Source organism: Chaetodon trifascialis, chromosome 4 (genome assembly GCF_039877785.1).
Source record: "Chaetodon trifascialis isolate fChaTrf1 chromosome 4, fChaTrf1.hap1, whole genome shotgun sequence".
Classification (NCBI taxonomy): domain Eukaryota; kingdom Metazoa; phylum Chordata; class Actinopteri; order Chaetodontiformes; family Chaetodontidae; genus Chaetodon; species Chaetodon trifascialis.
In genome coordinates, this window is record NC_092059.1 from 21,671,597 (window position 1) to 21,693,315 (window position 21,719).

Here is a 21,719-nt window from a genome sequence, read left to right on the forward strand (position 1 = left end):
TGTGGCTGGCCTGCCTCGATGTCCTGAAATCAGCCCCATTGTCCTTGATTTGATCCATTGTCCTTGATTTCAGACTCAAGGACTTCAAGTGGTAAATCTGACACTGTTACCATTGTAAACTGCGTATGATCCATGTGGAAAGCTTGACAGATGTGGCAGCAGTAAGTATGAGGGCTAGGATTTAACGAACAATCAATAGATGTGTCTTTAGCCCTTTTAGTCAGGAGGATTTCACCTAATTCTGACTATTTTCCCTTTCTTCACTCTCTGAGCATTGCTATCAGTCAGCATGTCGTCAGTATCAGACCACGGTCCTTGAAACCATGACACAAACCAGAGATCTGACTGGGATGTTGTCAGGAGTTTCCTTTCTTACTGGGAGCAAACATGCAGCAGTTTGTTTGGCAAAGACCTGCATTTTAAGGTTTTTTTTTGCATCTGAAAACAAAACATTAACCAGAGTTTTGAAAATTGAGGCCTGGGAGGACACTCAATTTTATTTTTGACACATGTAAATACTGATTAAGAAACACATCAAAGGTGATCAGAGGAGAATTGACAGCAGTGATGGTTATGGTATTGTGCACTGCCGCACAAAGCCATGAGTTTCCTGCAGGTTCCTCCCTGTCTGAAGATGCAGTAAACGACCTGAGCTTGAATGGAAATGCACAGACAAACTCTGAAGTGCCTGCAGAGGAGAGTTAGAGCAGGCAGACTTAGGTGGACATCACAGGCTATTCAAAACTGTCAACAGTCTGTGGTTTATAGTCTCAGGTAATGAAAATCCCTCTGTGCTTGAAATGAAGTCCAATAATGTTGACAAAGTAATCTCAGGTTGAAGCCTTGTTGTCAGAGTAGGGAGACAGCACCGGGCATTTCAGAATGCAGTGTGAATAATTTCAGCTGGTTGTCTTCTCAGTGGTGGAAAAAAACAACCATTAAAAAAGAGATTTTAGATTACACTTACGTAGTAATCTCAGAAATAAGTGAACATTTCATAATTAGTTAATAATCAGGTATTCTGGGGAAACAGCTTCCCCGTGGATAAATGACAAAATTAGTCACGGCTCCTGTTTCATAACTGCTTTTTTCCAGCTACAGAACAACAGTAATCATGTTTGGCACAGCTCTCTTCTCTGTGTTTTTGCAGTTTTTAAGCCATTGAGAAGTGGCCCTGACTGCAGTAAAGCATAGAGACACATTAACAATAGAGTGTGCTGATAATCAGAAGTCTGCATGTTGTTTTGTGTTCCACTGAAAGAAAAATGTATTTAAAAGTTAGAGAAAAACAGAAAAAAATACTTGTTTATAGGATGAATTCTTTGTTCGGTTAGCTTTTTTTTTTCTTATCAAGCAATAATGCTGTCATATTTGACTCGCATATCAGTGCTTTCCAGTAAAAACTGTCACACAGTGAAATATTGAACACTGAACGGACATTCTAAAGTGTCTGATAATATTTAACACTGGAAAACTTGTATCCTTTATTCTGATATCTCATGGTTTCATCAACATAATGTGTGCATGCATCTTAGTCATCCATAACCGATACAATGCTTCATGTTCATGTGTCACAGTCAATTTGTACCCTTGACATATAAACGTCAAAGTACATGAGGCATGAAAAGGTCTCCACTGGCTTTTTATTCTCACTGAAACCAAGTTGTCTTATTCTTATTCTTATGTGTTATGGGTACTCAAGAGAGCATCAAGTTTAACCTTTCCATTAGAATAAAACTTCTTCACTTCCCTCAGTCTGCTTTTCCCCAGTATTACAGTGAGATAACACACTGAGAATGATTGGTCCATTTGTTCAATGAAACATCCATGTGCCTGGATATTAATCCCTGTCTTTTCTGCTTTGTAATTGGTTAACAGAGGCATGTGACAGCCCACTGGTGACCAATCTGCCGCCATCATCATTCAGAAGCTCCTCCCAGCTAACTGGCAGCCATGGGCCGGTCTTTGCTAAGGTCAACAGGAGAGAAGGTGAGGAATCATTCATTGCTATGTCCATTGTCCAGCCTAAATATTTAACCACTGGCACTGACGGCACATTTCGAGATGGATTCATACCCTGAACATTGTCATGAATAATGTCTGAGCTGATCCGGGCACTCACTGTGGTTCATGCAGGCGTACTTTGCTTGGTGTAGGATTTTGTTTCAGTGTCTCATATTTAGAGCTCCCCTGGAGAGCTATACACCTCGCCAAGCCCGTTGAGTTTGAAAAGTTTGAGTGAGTTTATTGCCCAGAATTCATTAGTCAGACTTAATCTAACATAGCCATAAAATTCTTTGACATAAATGTCTTATTAGCAAAAGAGGCGGCGCCTGTGATTCAGTGGTGATGAATTCAGGTTTCCCTCGCTGCAGATTAAGAGACTATTTTCTGTGTGGCCTTTCACTTTGTGGGACGACCTCATTTGACTGACCACACACATAAAACACCCAGCAGACATTTACTTGGGTAAACACATTTAAGCATTTTGATTTACAGGGAAAGGCCACACCTATCTGTTCCAGCCATCATTTTAGATTTTACTTTATATTGTGTAATTTTACTTCATTTAGAGGTTGTTTCCAGAAGTCCAGTCTGTGGTTTAAACCAGCCGCACAAAAACATTGTTTCAGTATGAAGCTCCATGGCTGCATATGTACAGTATGGTCCCTGTATCTTGTGTGCCCACATGGTGCAGCACATTGCTGTTGGCCTTGCAGCTACACACACACCTCTGACATTGGCTTAGGTTGGACATTGTCCTCACGTACCTTCCTTTGTAAATTTGTTCTTAATTTTTGGTGTTTCTGTGTTTGGTAATGTACTTGATTGGGCCTTGCTGGATTATCAAATAAGATGTTTCCACTGGAGGAACTTTCTTAGCCCTCAAATCTGACCAAATGACAGTTTCTCTCTCTAAATTATGTAGTTAATTTCATCTGTTTGTCATAAGATTCCTTGACTTTGTTCGCAAATGGCATCTGAACACAGAAAATGAATTTTGAGATTTTTAAAAGAAAAAAATGTGATGTTTTATTGAACTTGTGTACACCCTTGGTCTTCCCGGTCATTAAAAATGAATGGGTAAGATTACAAGTAGCGTATAAAATAGAGGTGTGTGTGTGTGTGTGTGTGTGTGTGTGTGTGTGTGTGTGTGTGTGTGTGTGTGTTTGTGTGTGTGTCTAAATTCATTTCTGTGGCAGCACAGTGGCTGAGGCCTCAGATTATTTTTTTGACCAAGACAGTGATGAGAGGGAGAGGGGAGGAAAATGACATCGAAGATGCTTTTGAAGAGGAGGTGTCAGAAGATGAGGATGACACAGAATATGATGCAGACAAAGAGACCACGGATGGGGAACAATCCAGTGTAGAGGATGCTCCTGCTGTGGTTACATTCCAGTCAAAGAATGGGACTTTGTCCTGGTGTTCATCCCCACCTGAGAGGAGAGGTCGGCTGTCAGCAGAAAATGTCATCAAGAATACTCAAGGGTCAAGGTATACCATATCCTGAATGACGTAAAGTCCTGCTTCAAACTGTTCCTGACAAAGGAAATCCAAACAATAGGCATGAACATGACCAACCTGGAGGAGAGATGGATGTACAACAACGCCTGGGAGGAGGTAGACCGATTGGGCATTCAACCCTACGTGGGTATCTCGATTCTGTCTGGTGTCAACAGATCCAAGAATGAATCCACCGTCAGCCTATGGCATAAAGATTCTGTAAGTAAGTAGGAGTTTGCAATCTTTCGAGCCACAATACCCCTGAAGACTTTTCACTGTCCTGGGTGTTGCATTTCGACAACCGAGACACAAGAGAGTGAGAGATGTTCGGGCCTCAGAAGCAAGAGCCACCAGGAAGAGGAAGAGGTGCAAACTGTGTGCACCAAGAGATGTCAAAACCAGCCTTTTTTTGCTTTTCATTTTTTCAAAAGGACCCAGAGAAACAGAGAATAAGATTTGTTTTTGCTTGGGCTTGATTTTGTTCGCATATATATATATATAATTTCATTTTGTATATATATATTCATGGATTTATAATCAGCTAGAGGGGAACGGTCAATTTTGACTGGGAAGACAAAGGTAGTTAACAGGAAACGAAGACAACAGGAGGGCTAGGGGACCAAGAACCTTTTCAGTAACGATAGGTCCAACTGTTCCCTGCTCCAGAGCTGCTACTTTCTGATGATTCAACTTGTCTCTAGTTTCATTCACAACATAAGGAGGGACGTGGTGCCACCAGTACTAATTTTAGGACATGGATATGTCTTGGGGTGGCACGGTGGCGCAGCAGGTAGTGCGCGTGCCTCAGAGCAAGAAGGTTGCCGATTCGATCCCCGGGCAGGGCCTTTCTTTGTGAAGTTTGCATGTTCTTCCCGTGCATGCGTGGGTTCTCTCCGTGCACTCCGGCTTCCTCCCACAGACCAAAAACATGCTTCTTAGGTTAATTGGTGACTCTAAAATTGCCCCTAGGTGTGAGTGTGAGTGTGAATGGTTGTTTGTCTCTGTATGTTGCCCTGCGATCGACTGGAGATCCAGGGTGTACCCCACCTCTCGCCTGTTGACAACTGGGATAGGCTCCACCCCCCCCGCAACCCCGAAAGGCGGTATAGAAAATGGATGGATGGATGGATATGTCTTGGTATTTATTGTTAAAAACAAAGGCTTTGTTTGTTTGTTGGCTTCCCGACTAGCGAAAGAGAGAGAGAGCAGGGAACAAGAGAAAAAAAGCTTTATTTGCTAATAGTTTCATTTATCAGAGATAAATTATTGTCTAACAGTAAATTGTTTCCTGCAGAGACAGACATTGTTGAGTTTTCAGCCTCCTTTTTCATCTCTGTACGTCTCCTTTGTGTTCATTCATTAAATCCAACTCCAACATTAGAAGCATGCCACAGTAAACAGTAAGAGAACATTGTTGTTTCCTCATGTGTCAAAATTGCATTTAAAATACCTTTTTAATCCACCATGGGTCTACTAATCTTCACATTTCTTCAGATGTGGTGGGAATGGGAATGGAAATGTGCCAAATGGACTTTACATTTTCATTCCATTGATTCCACAGTTCCTGGAAGTATCTGGTCAAAAAGGGCTAAATGTAAGAGCTTCCTCAAGCTCTATAGTTAAAACTCCTCTCTACCCTTTTCTGCTACAGCTGTGACCTTTTACTTTTTCTTCACAGCTGTGTTTCAAAGCAGAAACACAGTGAGGGGTTTGGAGTGCTGGCTATCCTTAAAAAAAAGTTTTGCCTGGTGCACCTTTAAACTTTCTGCACTCGGTCAGTTGTTGACATCAGCTGTCAAGAGGCACCTTCAGGCCAGTGAAATGCTAGGATCAGTCTGAGAAAAAGCAGTGTCCCTCGACTGAATCTCCCTCTTTCTAATGAGATGTGTTCTGTTCTGTTCTGTTCTGGTTTGTTCTGTGGGCTGCAGTGGTGCATTTTCCCCTCAGTGCAGGAGAGAGTCTTTCTACAGGACGCAGAGCACAAAACATCAAAGGCAAACCTCAGCTGGATTCACACAGTCTGAGATGTACCTCTGTGGTGGCTATGGACAGAGAAAGGGAGGCAAAAATAGACAAAAACAGACAGACAGACAGACAGACAGACAGACAGATAGATAGATAGATAGATAGATAGATAGATAGATAGATAGATAGATAGATAGATAGATAGATAGATAGATAGATAGATAGATAAAAAGGACAGCAGTTACTTCCAACCATCTGTATTGTATATAGAAATGCATTGGAATTATATTAGACTAGTACATCAAACCCTTCACAGGGCCACCTCCTCTTAGTAGGGATATAAATCCGAGTTGTGATTCACCCACTGCAATAAAAATTCAAGAGGGAGCTCTCTACTGGCTGCTGATGTGGGGTTTTGTGAAGGGCTATCATGGCTTGTTTTTGAGCTTTCTTGAGGGAACAGCTTGCAGATTTCTTCATTTACAGAGCCGAGTGGCTGACTGTACTCAGAGCAGAGAATCATGAGGGAGACTGGGATTTCTTTCGCTTTCACTTCTACTGTAAGAATAATCTGACCAACAAATCGAAGATAACCTGGCAGAATATTGTTTTCTGAGTAATTTCCATTACGAATGCTGGACAGTGTTTTCCTGTAAACACATTCCAACACACTGCAAGAAATTAATTTGAGAGAGGAATTGTTGTCCTCATCTCTTGGGTCTGTAGACACCGCTGAAATATAAAGCCAATCATACAGCTGGACCAGCTCCAGCAGCCTACAGCAGCAGTTCCCAAAGTGGGGTGCCATGAGGACAAGGCCAGGGTGCCACAAGGTTTATTGTCCAGTTATTTTGAGTTTTTTAATAATGTTTCACCACATTTGAAAGTTTTACATTAATAACATTTAGTATTATGTTTTCCAACATCAAAAAAAAACAAAAAAAAACAAAACCATTTTCAACATTTCCACAATTAATGACTCAGCGATGCCAGCTGTCATAGTAACACAACACACTTTATCAGGAGCTCAGCAGTCAGAAAAATAAGGACAGTCAGAGCAAGCGATGGATATATTGGAGCCAGTAAAATTAGCTCAGAGATACATCTCAATCCTCAATCCAGTCTGACACGACTGAATCTGAGCCAACCGGCGATACTAAAATCTGACTGACAGGCTGAGCATTACTTGGCTAAAAGGGTAATAGACAGGTCATCGTATAATTGTACATTCACTGTGGTATTGCATGTTCCCAGCATCATATGAGTGATCTGGCTTTCTCATCCCTGGTATACATGAAAGCAAGACAAGAAACGAGCTGTCAGTGAAGTCCGCCTGCAGGTTGTTCTCCATCACATCAGAGAGTTGCACTCTCTCATGTTATGTCCTGTTAAAATGCCTGCAGCCTATTCTTGTTCTGTTTTATTTGTTCAACCTTGTACACCATATAGGCTCATTTAAATTTTAGAATACAGAAATACCATCAGCACACAGTATATAGCATAACTACGTCTTGTGCATATTTCTGTCAGGACAAGTTCAGGATAGATCTCAAATTTTCTTGGGAACCAGAAAATATCTTCAATATGTGTCAAATATGTGTGTTTGGAGGAACTACAGAAATAGCATCCTTTTGTTTTGCGTCTGATTGTCCCAGCTTGTGACTTCCTCAGGATTCTACATCAGTGACTCTTGATATTCACGGTTTAATCCCATCACAGTGATGCCTCCACTATAGGTATTGTGCCCTATTATGGCTGGACGCTGTAAACAGAGCCAACAGCAACAGGAGGAAGCACCAGCCCTGCACTGGCATTAAGTGTCATCAGTCCACGGTGGATAACAATGTGCAAAGTGGACAATTAGCCTTGACACGGAGGTTGGCAGGGGTGCACTAATAGCCGCTCAGGTTTAGAGGCCAAGGAAGCATAAGCTCACAGCTGATGGTCTCAGCAGAGTGTTGAAGATGAGATTTTTTTATTTAATCAAGAAATGGCAAAATGAACTGATGTTGCTTCTGCATCATCAGTGTATGGCACCTGAAAAGGCAGCTGGCAGAAAAGAGCATGAACAGTCGATTGTGATACAATGCACCAGTTGCTAGTTTGGGCAGTTGCCTCCCCCATTCTGCTTAAGTGTGCTATTCCTTAAAATATAAAATAATGAGGCCAGTCATGCTAAAAATCTCCTGAATACTGACAACCTGGTTTGCACACACAGATGGGTGCAGATTGGATTAATAGGTTAGAAAAAGTGCTCTTTATACAAGCTGATCAGTGCTGCTGCAAGCCTTCAGTGTGAGGTCAGGAGCAGGAGGGAGTCTGCAGTGGAGGGTCCGAGACCGGGGCTCCTCCGTCCCCTGGTCTGGTGGGACAGCTGCTGTTTTCACTCTAAGCAAGATGAAGCTACAAATGGCGTCAGTGGAGAAACTCACAATCCACAGACAGACCTTGATCTGACATCAAGTTGATAAAATCTACTGACTGGATGTAACTGTCTCTTCTAAAAGGCGCACGCTGTTGGATGCTTAACTCTCCATTCTGCTGCTCATGTGATCTCATTTGTTTTACTCTCCCCTTTGCCTCCTTGCTCTCTCCTCCCACCATCACCTTCCCTCTCTTCATCATTTGCTCCTGTATTTTCAGACCACGTCCTGCCCTACTACTCTCTTGTACTCCTTGTCAAAGGTGAACCACTCATATGTGGGCTGCCAAGAAAACATTGGGATAACTCCATTCCATCTTATAGCCAAATGTTAATGACAACATTTAACATTTATCGGCAAATGTTAATGGCAGTATTTAACATCTAAACGGTCTCTGTTTTTCAGTGGGCTGTACTGATAATTGCACATTAGAACCACTGTAATTATGCTGAAATAGGCTTGGAACACTTCATCAATCCCCAGTAATCATTTTCTGGAAGTACTAATTTAGATTTGAAAAGGGGATTTAAACATTAGCAGAGGGCTGTAGGTTGAAATTAACCATGCGGAGGGAACCGTATGAGGAATTGATCTTTGTGTGATGTTTATGCGCCCCCTCTGCCTCTCCAGGTGCCCATTTAATGCTGCTCTTAAACACCATATCTAGTTAAATTCCACAGCTCCTCCGCTTAAATCCTCTTAATCTGAGGTAGTCACTCTCTCCATAAATCTAATTATAAGGGTAAATATTGCCTGATTCCTTGACAAAATGCAGCGAAAAGCCTCTCACCTTAGCTTTCTGGCTATATTGCCTTAAAATCCCTCACTCAATTTACTGATTATAGCCCGTGTTGTAAATCCATGAGAGCTCCTTAAAAAACACTTTAACAGATTTTTATGCTGTGACTACCCAACCGTTTTACTGCTGTTACTGAACCATCATGTCTATTTTACCAATACTGAGTCACATTAATGAAATATATTACAATAAACTTTATATATAGAACACTTTAAACCAAAAATGGAGCTCAAAGTAGTTTTTAAGAGAAATGAACAGGAAAAACATAAAAGGAAGAGCAGGCAATGCAAACAACTGTCACATCATTTATCAAATGAGAGAATAATGTATGAATGAATGAATAAACACTTTTAATGCCTTGTGAAACTGCAAGTTTCATTGAGTTATTCTTCTTGTCATCAACCCCCTGTCAGTCAGTCCCATTATTTCAATCCTGCCTCCCACTTTTTGTTGAAATTCCCCAAAGTCAGCATCTCCAGGGGCTGCTCCTAATTTTGCTCTGTGTCAGTTTGCTCAGACTCCTAAAACTGGTTTCTTTGCTGTTCCAGCTGTCAAGCTCTGTATAATGGACATGACCTCGCACACGCTCCAGTGGCCTGCCATGTAAAAAAATGTCCCTGTTAGGACTTGCTTCTTATTTTGATCTGCTGCTTCCCATCTCTGAGAATGTTAATATGGCTTTTCCATTGCTGTGGTCATTTATATATTTAGCTGTGCATTATCTCCCAGGTTGTCAGAAAAGCACCTTAAGCTCCACCTAAAATCCACTGCAACTCCAGTATATGACTCTCCAACTCAAATCAGCTTAAAGCACTTTTAAATCCCTGCAAGCCCACACAGACACATTTACAAATCTTGACCTGGTTATACTGTCTGTCACTCTGCCGGGCTGTCTGTGTCTTACTGCCTCTCTTTGAGACCCACTGACTTTTGGAGATTTTTCCTCTGTTATCTGGTATCCTTTTCCCCATCTGTCCTGTTTTTGTCTTCCTGTCCCCTTTGGTGTCTTCACCTTTCCATCAATGGATACTGTGTGGAAAAACGGTGCATCAGTGTTAAACAAACATTACTTTTATTTGGCACGCACATCTGCTCTCTCTAGTGAAGCCATTGCCCTGACAAGAGTTGTGTCAGCCTCTATTTCCCTGTCGACACTTACATGGTGGAGACTGGAATTAGAACTGAATAGATAGACATAATGTGCTGGAAGTTGTGTTCTTTTACTGTCTTATTAAGAGAGACGAAAGCTGAAGTTAATCCTCATTGTGGAGAAGGCTCCGTCGGACGCCAGGAGGGACTCGTCCAGCTGTGGTGTTACAGAAGCGGACTGATAGCTTGAAGGGTCTCGCTGTGGTCCAGCCTCCATTAACACTTTGTGGTAATAGAGAACAGATTGGATTGCTCCACATATTTAAAAAGTCAGCAAATATGAGTGTACTGTACTGTAATATACTGTAAATATATATAGCCCATTAAACACAAACTGACTGTATCAAAATGCAATATTGTTGATGAAAAAAGCAATTAAAATGTATTTTTTGTCATTGCCAAAAATAAAAGTTTTAGCGATACATAAAACTTGACAGCTAACCCTTTGTAAATTTGGATTTTACCTTATTTACATATTTACATTCATCATTATGTACTTCAATTAGTAGTATTCATGCAAATGAGCTGGAAATTATCTTATTAAGTTAAACTAAGCAACACTATTTAGTGGCAGAGATGTATTGTCTTTTTAATAATATCGTTTAAAACTTTCCAGTTTTTGAACTGCATTTTAATCCAATTTCAGTGGGGACAAAATTTTATTTTACCTCCTCTACTCGTCACACTCAATGAGTCATATATAACCTAATGCTTTCCCAGTTAGTTCAGCTAGCTAGATTGCTACAGTTGTGCAACAGTTATGGTGCAATCTGGCTGCAATTCAGCCATGCCTAATTCTCCACTTAGTCAACTCTTGAATATGTTACACAATAGTTAGGGCTAACGCTGAGTGAACTCTTGTCTGGTTTGGGCTTTGTGGTTCACAGCATCATGTGGAAAATAGAGATTTTTACAGCTTATTGCAGAAGTGCTAGAATGCATTCAGCTGGGAAATTGAAAATCTTTAACCCCAGTGAAGAACAAACCAAGATAATGCAGAATATATGTGGTATTTCTTTTTATAGTATAAAAAACCTGCATGTGGCTTAACATCTTGAACCTCAGGTTGTTTTGCCATTTATCTACGATTATTACATAGTCACGTCATGTTTAAGCCAGTCTTACCAAATCAGGATAGGTTAGGCTGCTCATAAATGTCAGCATAAGTAGTAGTTCCCTTATTATATACACGTGCTATACATACAAGGGTTGAAAGGCTTAAAGTAGAAGAGTTCCGGTTTCACAAGCTCGCATCTTGTGTCAGGTTTTGTTCTTTTCTTAGATAGTGATCCATACAGGGATCAGTATTAAAATCTGCTCCACATTTAAACTAATCCCAGTGGCATGTGGAGGTTTCCCAGTTGGCTCCACAGATGCAGATTCTTTTTTGAGTTAAGAAGATGTTAGGCACTCAGATGGTGCTCTTATCTGGAGAAAATCAAGAGCACTTGTAAAACACTTGTGGTTTCTGAACTGGCTGCTGTGGGAACTGAACTTGTTATCTCTGAGTTTCTGTTCCATCTCCCACCCCTGCCACCATAAAAAAGTCATAATCCAGCCTTGACACCACTCGTCCTTGGCCTGTATCCACTGTGCCAGGATGAAGCATCCAAAATAAAATTCCCTTTGATGCTTTCATACTAGCCCAAATAAATCCATGTATGATTTGCAATGATGACACATATTTACTTCTTTTGAGGAATGTACTAATTTTAGAGGAAACTTGTTGGAAAACTTAAGTAAATGAGAACATGGACGGCAAAATCCCCTCTGTACACTCAGCAGATTGGCAGAGGATTGACCTTTTAGCAGAAAACTGTATTTTATTGGCCCCTGGATGAATTCATTTTAATAATAAAACATTCGGCACTCAATACTGCAATTTACTTAAGTTTATTTTAAAAGCTGTTTCTGTTGAGCAACCATCAGACTTCAATTGATTTTAGCTCCCAGCACTCTCTCTAACAGCACATCCTCAGAAAACAAGGTCGCACTCCAAAAGCTTGTGGTTAGAGAGACCTTTTATGAAATCCATAAATTCATGATTGTTGACTTATTCTTTGATCAGCTAATTTTAGACTAATTAAATATTTCCAAGTCACCTTTTACAACCCTAGTCACCCAAAAATTACTTTTATATAATATTAATTTGCAACAGCAAATATGTTTTTGGACAACTGTATTGCCACCTGAATTTCAAGGAGCGCTAAACCAAACTTGCAAACCCAAAGGTTTCTCCGAAACAAAGGGTGACTAGCCCTCCAAACCTTCTCAAGACTCTTCACAAGTTAACTATATTTAAAGAAAAAAAACAAAGAAGAGTTGTGTCAGGCAGCAGTGACCTTGTTGTAGTATCCATATGTGATGTAAACACCACAGAGCTGCATCACCACTCTGTAACACCCCTGAAAGCCAGAAGGAAGAGAAAACATTAAACATTCATTAGGATTTCAACATTAATTGTTCATAACACCATAAAGCCTGTACATGAAAATGATGATAAACCTTACATCTATTAGCGATACATAATGTCACCGTACCTCATTCAGCACCTCCACCTCAGTGGTTCTCATCTTAAAGAGGACATTGTATGTCTGCTGCATGGCTCAGCTTTTAGACTTGGCCAGTCACACAGCTGCTGGCAGGCAGATGAACCACAGGCTGCAGCACTGACTCAACAGGCAACAGGCCCACAGTGGATGCTTGGAGTGGAAATGCTTTGCCACATTATACCATCCATCCATTATCTATACCACCTATCCCTTTCGGGGTTGTGGGGGGCTGGAGCCTATCCCAGCTACAATGGGCAAGAGGCGGGGTACACCCTGAACCGGTCGCCAGCCGATTGCAGGGCCACATGTAAGGACAAACAAACATTCACACTCACACTCACACCTACGGACAATTTAGTCATCAATTAACCTAATGAGCATGTTTTTGGTCTGTGGGAGGAAGCCGGAGTGCACGGAGAGAACCCACGCATGCACGGGAAGAACATGCAAACTTCACACAGAAAGGCCCCCTGTTCCAAACAGGTGTTTTTGGAGCATTCCACAACTTTCCCAGTCTTTTCTTGTTTGAGTCATGTTGCTGCATCAAATTCAGAGCTAAAAACTCATTTTTATACAAATTCTAAATCCTTGCCATAAGTTGTCATCACACAATAGCATAATCAGTTATTTAGTTATTTCTTCAAATGAGCAATCCGTTACTTTTCAAATATTACAGCATTTTCCTGTTTCTTTTGCTGCCATTAACTGAAGAATTGAATTGAAACACAATGAACTGAAGGCTATACTAGCCAGTGTTTTATTGTTTTCTAGAGGCTGGCATAGGCTGTACCTATATGCCTCTGTCCAGTTTGCTAATCGTGAGCAGCAAAAGGGTGCACAGGTGCGAATTGTCAGGTGGGCTACTAGGGTACTAGGGCAATTGGAACAATATATTGGCAATATGCCACTTGTTTTTTGGGGGGCCAATTTTTGTGATTTTAGTTTGCTAATTTAATGTTCTGCCTCTGAAGATCAAGTGGGAGCTGCTGCTCAGCTGGCAGCTGACAGGTAGAGAGCAACAGTGGGGGAAAACGTGTTGAGTCCTACAGTACGTGCCAACAATGTGGGAATGTGTGCATGTGATGCATTTTCAAGTGTCAGTTAATTAAGAAACAAGCATCCAAATCCAAGCATCTGCTTGGACCCCAATCATTGCCACTCACAGCTTCCTATATTTTCTTTTCTTTTCTTTCTGTCTGTCACCATACACCCCCACCTGCTCCTGGTGTCATCTGTAATAACTGTTGTTTTAATAATTGTGAGCAGCACAAGCCTTCCAGATGGTTTCCTATAGTATTTACTACAAGTATTACAGGAGTAGTAACCTGATTAATCTGCATTGGTATGTGGTGGCAGAGAGGTTTGGACCACATTCAGCCTCTCTGTCATAAACAGAGTAAAGTTCAAATGCAGTTTTGGACCAGTAGTGGCATTTCTTTACTGTATTGTTTTGATCCTGTCATATTGTTTTGCTGACTTTATGATGATGTCATGCTGTTGTTTTCAGTGTTGCAAGAGCAACATGAGTTTATTCTCAGAGTGTCTTGCACGCTTTTCCTCTGGATTGATGCCCCTCCTGCCCATGTCTCCATGCTCAGAGCACAACCGCCCCTGTGGCTGTTTGGTTGGTTGGTCTTCTGATATGGTCGACCCCAAAAGTCGCGGTCTTCTTACTTGTTAATTCATTGTGCTAATGTGCCAATTTTAATGTCCAGCAGTGCAGCGATGCAATGTTCCTGACCTGTTTTTAACCTCAATTACTTCCCTGAGTGGGGAAAAGGCTTTGGTATCATTACAGACAGTTAGGTAGAGAAAACAAGGAGATTTACTGGATCAGAACTGACAGGCATGCGTGACAGAAGCTATTGTTTTGGTGATCAAACAAGTGATGTGTGACCAACATGGTGGATTTAGTGAAGAATGTTTTCCACTCAGATGTCCCTATATACACTCTACTCGCCTTCATTTGGACCCTTTCTGCTTTCCTCTCTTCCTAATGAGCATAGGTGTCTACCTCTCTTTGTTTCCTTCGTTCTTCCTCTTCTCCTAATTCCTCCTCTGCCATCCTGTAGATGTCAGTTTATCTGCTTCTCTACCTCCATCACTTTTACTCTATTTCTTTTGTCTGTGTTCTGCACTTCTCTCATCTCAGCAGCAATGAGTAAAGGTCAGTGTGCCAGCTCTCTCCTGTTGTGCTGTCAGTGTTCATGTCTGTTACTGAGGTACTTATTAGCTCTGGCCTTTAGCTGCTGCCCTAACGAGCAGGCAGCACAGCAATGAAACAGCTGGTGGAGGAAAAAAAAAGAAATAAAAGCAGAAGCCAGAGGAAAGAGGATGACCTCAGACATTCAACCCAAAGGATAGTGCATCCATCTCCCATCCATAAACCTGATTTTAAGCATTATAGAAACAAAGGTAACAGAAAGAAATCAAGCACTAAAGTCACAATGACATGAAAAACAATTTTCAAAGTGACAGGATAACAGCATGATGCAGTTTTGTGAAAGCTGTTTCATTTCCTTCCCAAAGGCAGCTGAGTCATATGCCAGAAGTTCTTCTCCTTTCATGCATTTTAATGATGATAACTGTACTGTTTATCAAGTTTTAAACAGTATTTACCCAAATTAAATTAAATCTCAAACTCAAAATTCCAAGTGATCTGAATGTACACACATTTATAAGTGCATAATACACAAACATATTATTGTCTGATGATTGTCTGATGATTGTAATGCTCATTCCATACCAGATTTTTATTTTATTTTTTTAATGAATAAGATGTTGCTCACCTTAGATCATTACCAACAGCTCATGATACCAAGTTTTGGGCTCAAAAGCAGGACTCTGGCAGGTAGGTTTAACATCAGAGTTTACTGAGTCAAACAGGCAGCCAGAGGGTGGCAACATGTACACAATCAAAGCTCGCAGAGTCCAAACAGATAGGCAGGGTTGAGAAAACAGGGTGGGCAGGACACAGGTGAGGAAGCTCAAATACTTTTGCTAAGATGCTTCAATGGACAATCAGGCAGAGAGTAGGTGGAAATACACTGATACGGTATATGTATCAGGACACTAATAGGTGAATGGTGTACAGGTAGGTGAAAGAATCAGGTCACTGGAATGACAGGTGAGTTTGACTAACAGACGGAAAAGCCTTTTCCATTTGGAAAAGCACAGGTAATAACATTAATTAATGTTCTAGTAAGCTGTGGCAGTGAGCCAGCATGAGCAACACCAGGACCCTGAAACTGAAGCAGCTAAATAGAATTCAGCCATCATTAATTTAAATATGTATGCGTGTGCACTTCCTTCTATGACTTGTCAAAATGGCTACAATAAAAAAGCCGATGGGTGGGCACGGAAGAAGTGTGCCAAAAATTAAGAGTCGGGCAAAAAAAGTGAACTTCTTCTTGAGAATAGTGCCAGAGGGAAAAAGTTCTGTGTCAACCTGTTCTCATTAGTGTCAAATCCTGATGCTTTGTCACGCCCCTCTGCATCTCATACAGATGCACGGTGCCTTTAGCATCCATATAAGAGCACCAGGCTTTCAGCAAACTCCACTGTTGACCCATCTGTGTCAACGTTAGACACAAAACAACTGCTACAAGTTCTCATCCCAGCGATGCAAAAAACCTCTCCTGCTAGAAGACCTTCCTAACAAGCAGTTAATGTGGGTTTCTGAAAAGATTGTTCCTTTTTTGTGTTTCACAGGACATGAATCCTGGTCTCCTTGGAGACAATGTGTATGACCCATCACTAAACCCAACCTCCAGCCCTCTAAGGACTTTTTTCCTCTCTACACTATGTGACCTCTCTATGAGCATGTTTTATTGCTCCAGATGGGTTTACAGTGGAGTTAGCTGAAAGCTCACTACATACAGGTGCTAAAGCTTATCCTGTGTGTCTGTATGAGACGCCAGGGGTGGGACAAAGCGCCAGTATTTGACACTCTGGGAATGAGACCAGACTGTCTGTACGATGGCTGCTTTGGGACATCTCAGACTCAGCTTGTCAAGGTCAGCGAAGCTGTACCCTGCCAGTGTGCCGTGCACTAAAATTTCTTTTGTCCACTGAGCTGAATGCAAAGTTTAGATTGTCACACAGCTCACAGTAATCTGGGGATTAGGCACACTGTGAATGTCTGTGTCAAGTTTCATGGCACATTCATCCAGTTCACTGTAAAATGCCATTTACAATTTACAAAAGCCCTTCTGTCATTTTTTTCTATTTGCTTGTTTTGACCAACCAACACTCCAAAACCTAAACATGTTCAGTTTGGTGTCATGAATGTATAACAAAGAAAAGCAGCAAACCCTGACATTTATGAAGGTGCCATGTTTTCCTGAGAAATGACCGGAACCATGAACAGACACGTCAGCTGTATAAAAAAAATATCTGACCCACTGCACATATGTGGAACAATCCTAATGGGGTTCATGGTCGGCTGTGTGACTACAATAACCGTATAAGTAGCCTCATAATAAATGTGATGAGACGAGGGAGTGTGACTGCTTCAGGCTGCGTGTCTGGAGTGTTGTGGTATTGATTGTATTGGCCTTGTGTCAGCATGATATCACCTTGGCAATGCAATCTCAAGTGTTCTTTAAACTGGCTGTTTTATCATGTGTGTGACTCTGTGTGTGTGTGTGTGTGTGTGTGTGTGTGTGTGTGTGTGTGTGTGTGTGTGTGTGTGTGTGTGTGTGTGTGTGTGTGCTCTGTAGGGGAGAAATCCCTCCATCTGCTTTTCGGGTGCCATGGATTTGCTTTGTCCTGACTCAGCACTTGTCTTAAACATGCACGCACACACACATACACACACACACACACACACACACACACACACACACACACACACACACACACACACACACACACACACACACACACACACTTCCCAGTATTCAAAGTGTTGTTATCTTGTAGCAGCCTTTTCCATCACCTCCAATGTTTCTTCATTATCAAGTTCTGCTATAGCTCTTGATTCTCTCTCTCTCTCTCTCTCTCTCTCTCTCTCTCTCTCTCTCTCCCCCTCTCTCTCTCTCTCTCTCTCTCTCTCTTTTCTTTCTGTCTCACACACACACACACACACACACACACACACACACACACACACACACACACACACACACACACACACACGCACACACACGCGCACACACACGCACACACACACACACACACACACACACACACTCCTTTGACTAGGGGTTGCCAGCAGCATCCAGAGCAGAAATGAAATTGCAGCTGGGTGAATTTTGCCGATGTCGCTGCAAAGCTTAGCTTCAGTTCAAAGGCACAACTTTCACTATCGCCTCCATTTCTTCCTCTGCTGTCTCTCTTTCTTATGCATGACACAAACCACTCAGCTGTCCTTCCTCTCGCCCTGTCCGTCCCCATCCTGACTTTCTGCAACAGGTTCAGCATCTCTGAATTAAAGCACATCCTCCAAATGCAGTGTGGTATGTTGCAGGAAAGAGTCCAGCATGGTCCTGAAAGTTCCTCGTTTGCTTCCGGTTTGGGCTGACCGTGACTTCTCAGTGAGGTTAATTCAGAACTGGGGACTTCCTTTTTCCGAGTCAAGCCATTTTGTTACTTGCTTCTCTTTTTTGCTGAGTCGTCAACATTAAATACCATGTACATTTATTTCACTTCTTAAAAAGATGAGTGTGCCAAAAGATTGAATCAGAAATTGGAGCGTAAGACATTAACTGGATAGAATCAAGATGTTTAACTGGAGCTTCCAGTCAGTTTAAAAAAAAAGAAAAAAAAAAAACAAAAGAAAAAAAAAGGAAATTATCAGGGTTTATTTTGAATGTTTAAAATTGAGTGAAAAGATCTAAATTGACACAAACCACACAGGACTCACCTTTACCTACACACACAATGGTTTAGTGTGTTTAATCAGCATTTGTGCTCAATGTTTCTCTTCACTTTCTTAATACATATAAGCTTTACATGTAATTAACAAAATCTGAAATGTTTCAGCTACTTCACAGTTTTTCTATCACTGAAACCCTTATCAAAAATATACTGTAACTCACTGCAGTGATACAATTCAACATATACTACATGATCCTTTGCATTACAGAAATTTTTTTGGAAAAAAAAAAAAAAAATCAAAGTAGTGTCCAGATGTGCAAAGCTAATAGACACATCCACTCAGACTCAAGGCAGATGTTGCTGAAGAAGCATCTTCTAAATGCTGACTTGAAGGGGGTGCTTGTGTGCAACATTTACAGTACACAAGTACAAGTACAGTATATTGTATTATATATTTCTAATTAATTAAGATCACTTTATAAAGACCACTTCTTCACTTTAAATCTACTTTGACTCAGTGTTCTAAGCCAATAAAACAGCATTTTACAAGGGGGTGAACATGTTTAGATGCATGATTTTGACAAGCTGTGCGTCTGCTGATATTTAAAAGCTGAATTTTTCAACATATCAACCTGTATTCCAGAGAGGATAAGAAGAAATCACACTTTACATTGTCTGTTTATTTATAGCATTCAGTTATTTTCAATACAAAATGTTAGAAATGATCAGTCACACTGAACCAGGCAAAGGATTATTGTAATTCATATAGTGGTGTCAAAATGTAATTATTTTCACCATGGCAAAGAGTTTGCCATTGCAGTGACAGACATCCTACGCGGTTGTTCAGTGAACACAGTGTGAGTTCAGCTCACACGTCCCTGGATGTCCTCTCTAGCTGCTGCAACAGCTGTCGCCTGGACAGCGAGAGGATGTTACCCCGAAAAACATAGGAGGAACGTCAGCTCTACAAATCACTGGTGAAAAGACAAAAGCTTCAGCTCAGTGATTTAGGCCGTATCAGCGTGGAAACGTGATGGAACAAGTTATTAAATAATTTCTTAGCATATTCCACATGGCCTCTGAGCGCTGGCACCCTGGCAGCCCCATAAAAACCAGAGCAGACACATTAAATGGCGGGACATATCTTGACAGTTGTGGAGAGTCATCAATTGCTTTAAATACCATCTTGGTGCTTCACAGTCTAATTCATTTCCTTCAAGTGTTTGTGACTCAGATATATCCCACTTAATGTCTTTGATGATGAGGATTTATTATTTGTCATCATGAAACCAGTCTTTGACAAAGTGCAGGGCTTTAAATCTGTGAGCATGTAAGTGGACTTAAGAAATGGGATAAACTATGTTTTTTACTATCTGAAGATTCTCAAATGTCATCTGGGTCATGGTTAATTACAGAGGGTCTAGGGCCTCTCATCCAAGGGGCTCCTTCAGTTCTAACTGGCTGTAGGAATTTAATTTCTTTGGGGTCACTGTCAAAGTCATTGATACCACCTAGTTCGCTAGTGCTCCTTGCTGTACTGGCAGTTGGCAGAGTCACTGGCGGCGACACGAGGAAATGGTTCGTGGCTGTCATTTCATACCATTCTAAGGGTGTTCATCCCAAAATGGGAGAAGAAAATGATTTCAAGTATCTACAGCTAATTCCAGTTAACCTACATTCGACCCTCCTTGGACGTCTAACGTATTTTGCAGCATTTCAACTAAATTGCTGGGTTTTCTTCTGAATGTGCTGACTACTAATAACTTCACAAACATGAGTGGAATTGCCTCTCCAGTACCTTAATTCTTGTCTTTGACATTCCAGTCATCCACAAACTCCTCACCGCTAATCTATGGACATTACTCAAGCACATAAATAAGCAGTTTGCATTCATGTACAAACTGGGGGATTTATTATGGCCGGATTTACAATCATAGCACGGAGTATCCACCATAAACTCACAGTTTTAAAGTTTGATTTCAAGTAGATTAAAATGTAATGAATCATATTTTACTTCCACAATTTGCCTCTCGATCCTCGCTGTCTATTCTGTCACCTTCGCTGGCCTCTGTATCTCCTCCATCACACACTCAGATACACTCTGAAACACACACACATTATTACATGAAGTGAAAGGTGGTTCTGGTCATTAACACACATCCTTTGTCTCTGTCCCCTGTGCAGGAGCTGGGGGTTGGTCTCCTCTCGTGTCAGACAGATACCAGTGGCTGGAGGTGGATCTTGGGAGGCGGACCCAAATCACTGCTGTTGCCACGCAGGGACGCTACGGCAGCTCTGATTGGCTAACAGGTTACCTGTTGATGTTCAGCGACACAGGACATAACTGGAGACAACACCGGCAAGAAGACAGCTTAGGGGTAACTCTAAAAATAGAAAAGAAGAGCACAACTAATTTTTAATTGCAAATACACTTTTAAAGAAAGTGGACACCACCTGGACCTTACTTCAGCAACATCATGAGAAAATGTCATTTAAACATTATTTGCCAGCATAAAATACTGACTCTGAACACATCATTAAAATGTTCACTGACCCTCTTGCTGAACACTATTTGCTCAGGGCAACTAATGCATTATTAAAGTTTATGGTTATGTTTAGGCACTTAAAGCACTTGGTTGAGATTTGGGAAAGAGGGTGGCCTTGGGTGAATATTGAAAATCAATAGTGGCTCAAAATATATTTACATTTGATCAGAATCACCATCTTTTCCTAACCTTAATCAAAGTGCTTCAGTTAAGAAAACCTCAAAATCTTGAACAACCAACATTTAAAACGACCACCAGCCTCATAGCCGGTGAACATAACCCAGGCAGCAATTACATATCCTATCAAATGTAATTCAGAAAACATTAGTAGTACATCAACATAATTTCTAGGAGACAGGGCTGCCTATACTGTACGCGCAAAGCTATTTGAAAACTTCATTCAGGTTTATTTCTAACTGATGAAAATCTGATCAGTCTGCAGGTGTCACATAATGTGAAATTATCTGCAGGAAACCTTCGCAAAGCAAATAAAAACATGTTTTGGTTGGCCTATAGTTTCTTTCTCTAACGATTTCAAGGCACCACAAAAAAGTTTGGTTTTGCGCTGAAATGTGCTGAATTCAAACAGAATGGCAGAAGAAAAGTGATCTAAAAACTGAAAATATTCTGCAGTGGACTCCATTAGCAGTTATGTGGATTTAAAAATACACACTTATATACCAACATTATGTATTTCAACAGCTATGAAGACAGTCTGGGCAGGAGTTCAACTCAGAATGTGGTTCATACAAGTTAAAACACATTTGGCCTCACTGTCATAGACATAATGTACATTTCTGTGGGGACTGGTACCGCCTGCAGCGCCAAGCCTGCTCACCAGGAGCCTTTCACTCTCTATTAATAATGGATAGAACAATGAAAGGAACCTGGGCAGGGCTCTGTCGACTGCACGGAGCTGCTGTCACACAGTTAAACCTCTGCTGACAGGAGGTTGGGGCTG

The 21,719-nt window shown here is 41.2% G+C and overlaps 1 protein-coding gene across 1 annotated transcript in view; it reads left to right on the forward strand.

Annotated features, from left to right (window-relative positions):
• Nucleotides 1–21,719, forward strand: part of LOC139330459 (contactin-associated protein-like 4) — a 106,392-nt gene that overhangs the window by 19,450 nt on the left and 65,223 nt on the right. The window contains exons 2-3 of the mRNA XM_070961380.1: nt 1,879–1,989; nt 20,397–20,590. Of these exons, the coding sequence (XP_070817481.1) occupies nt 1,879–1,989; nt 20,397–20,590 (305 nt within the window). The remainder of the gene's footprint in view (nt 1–1,878; nt 1,990–20,396; nt 20,591–21,719) is intronic.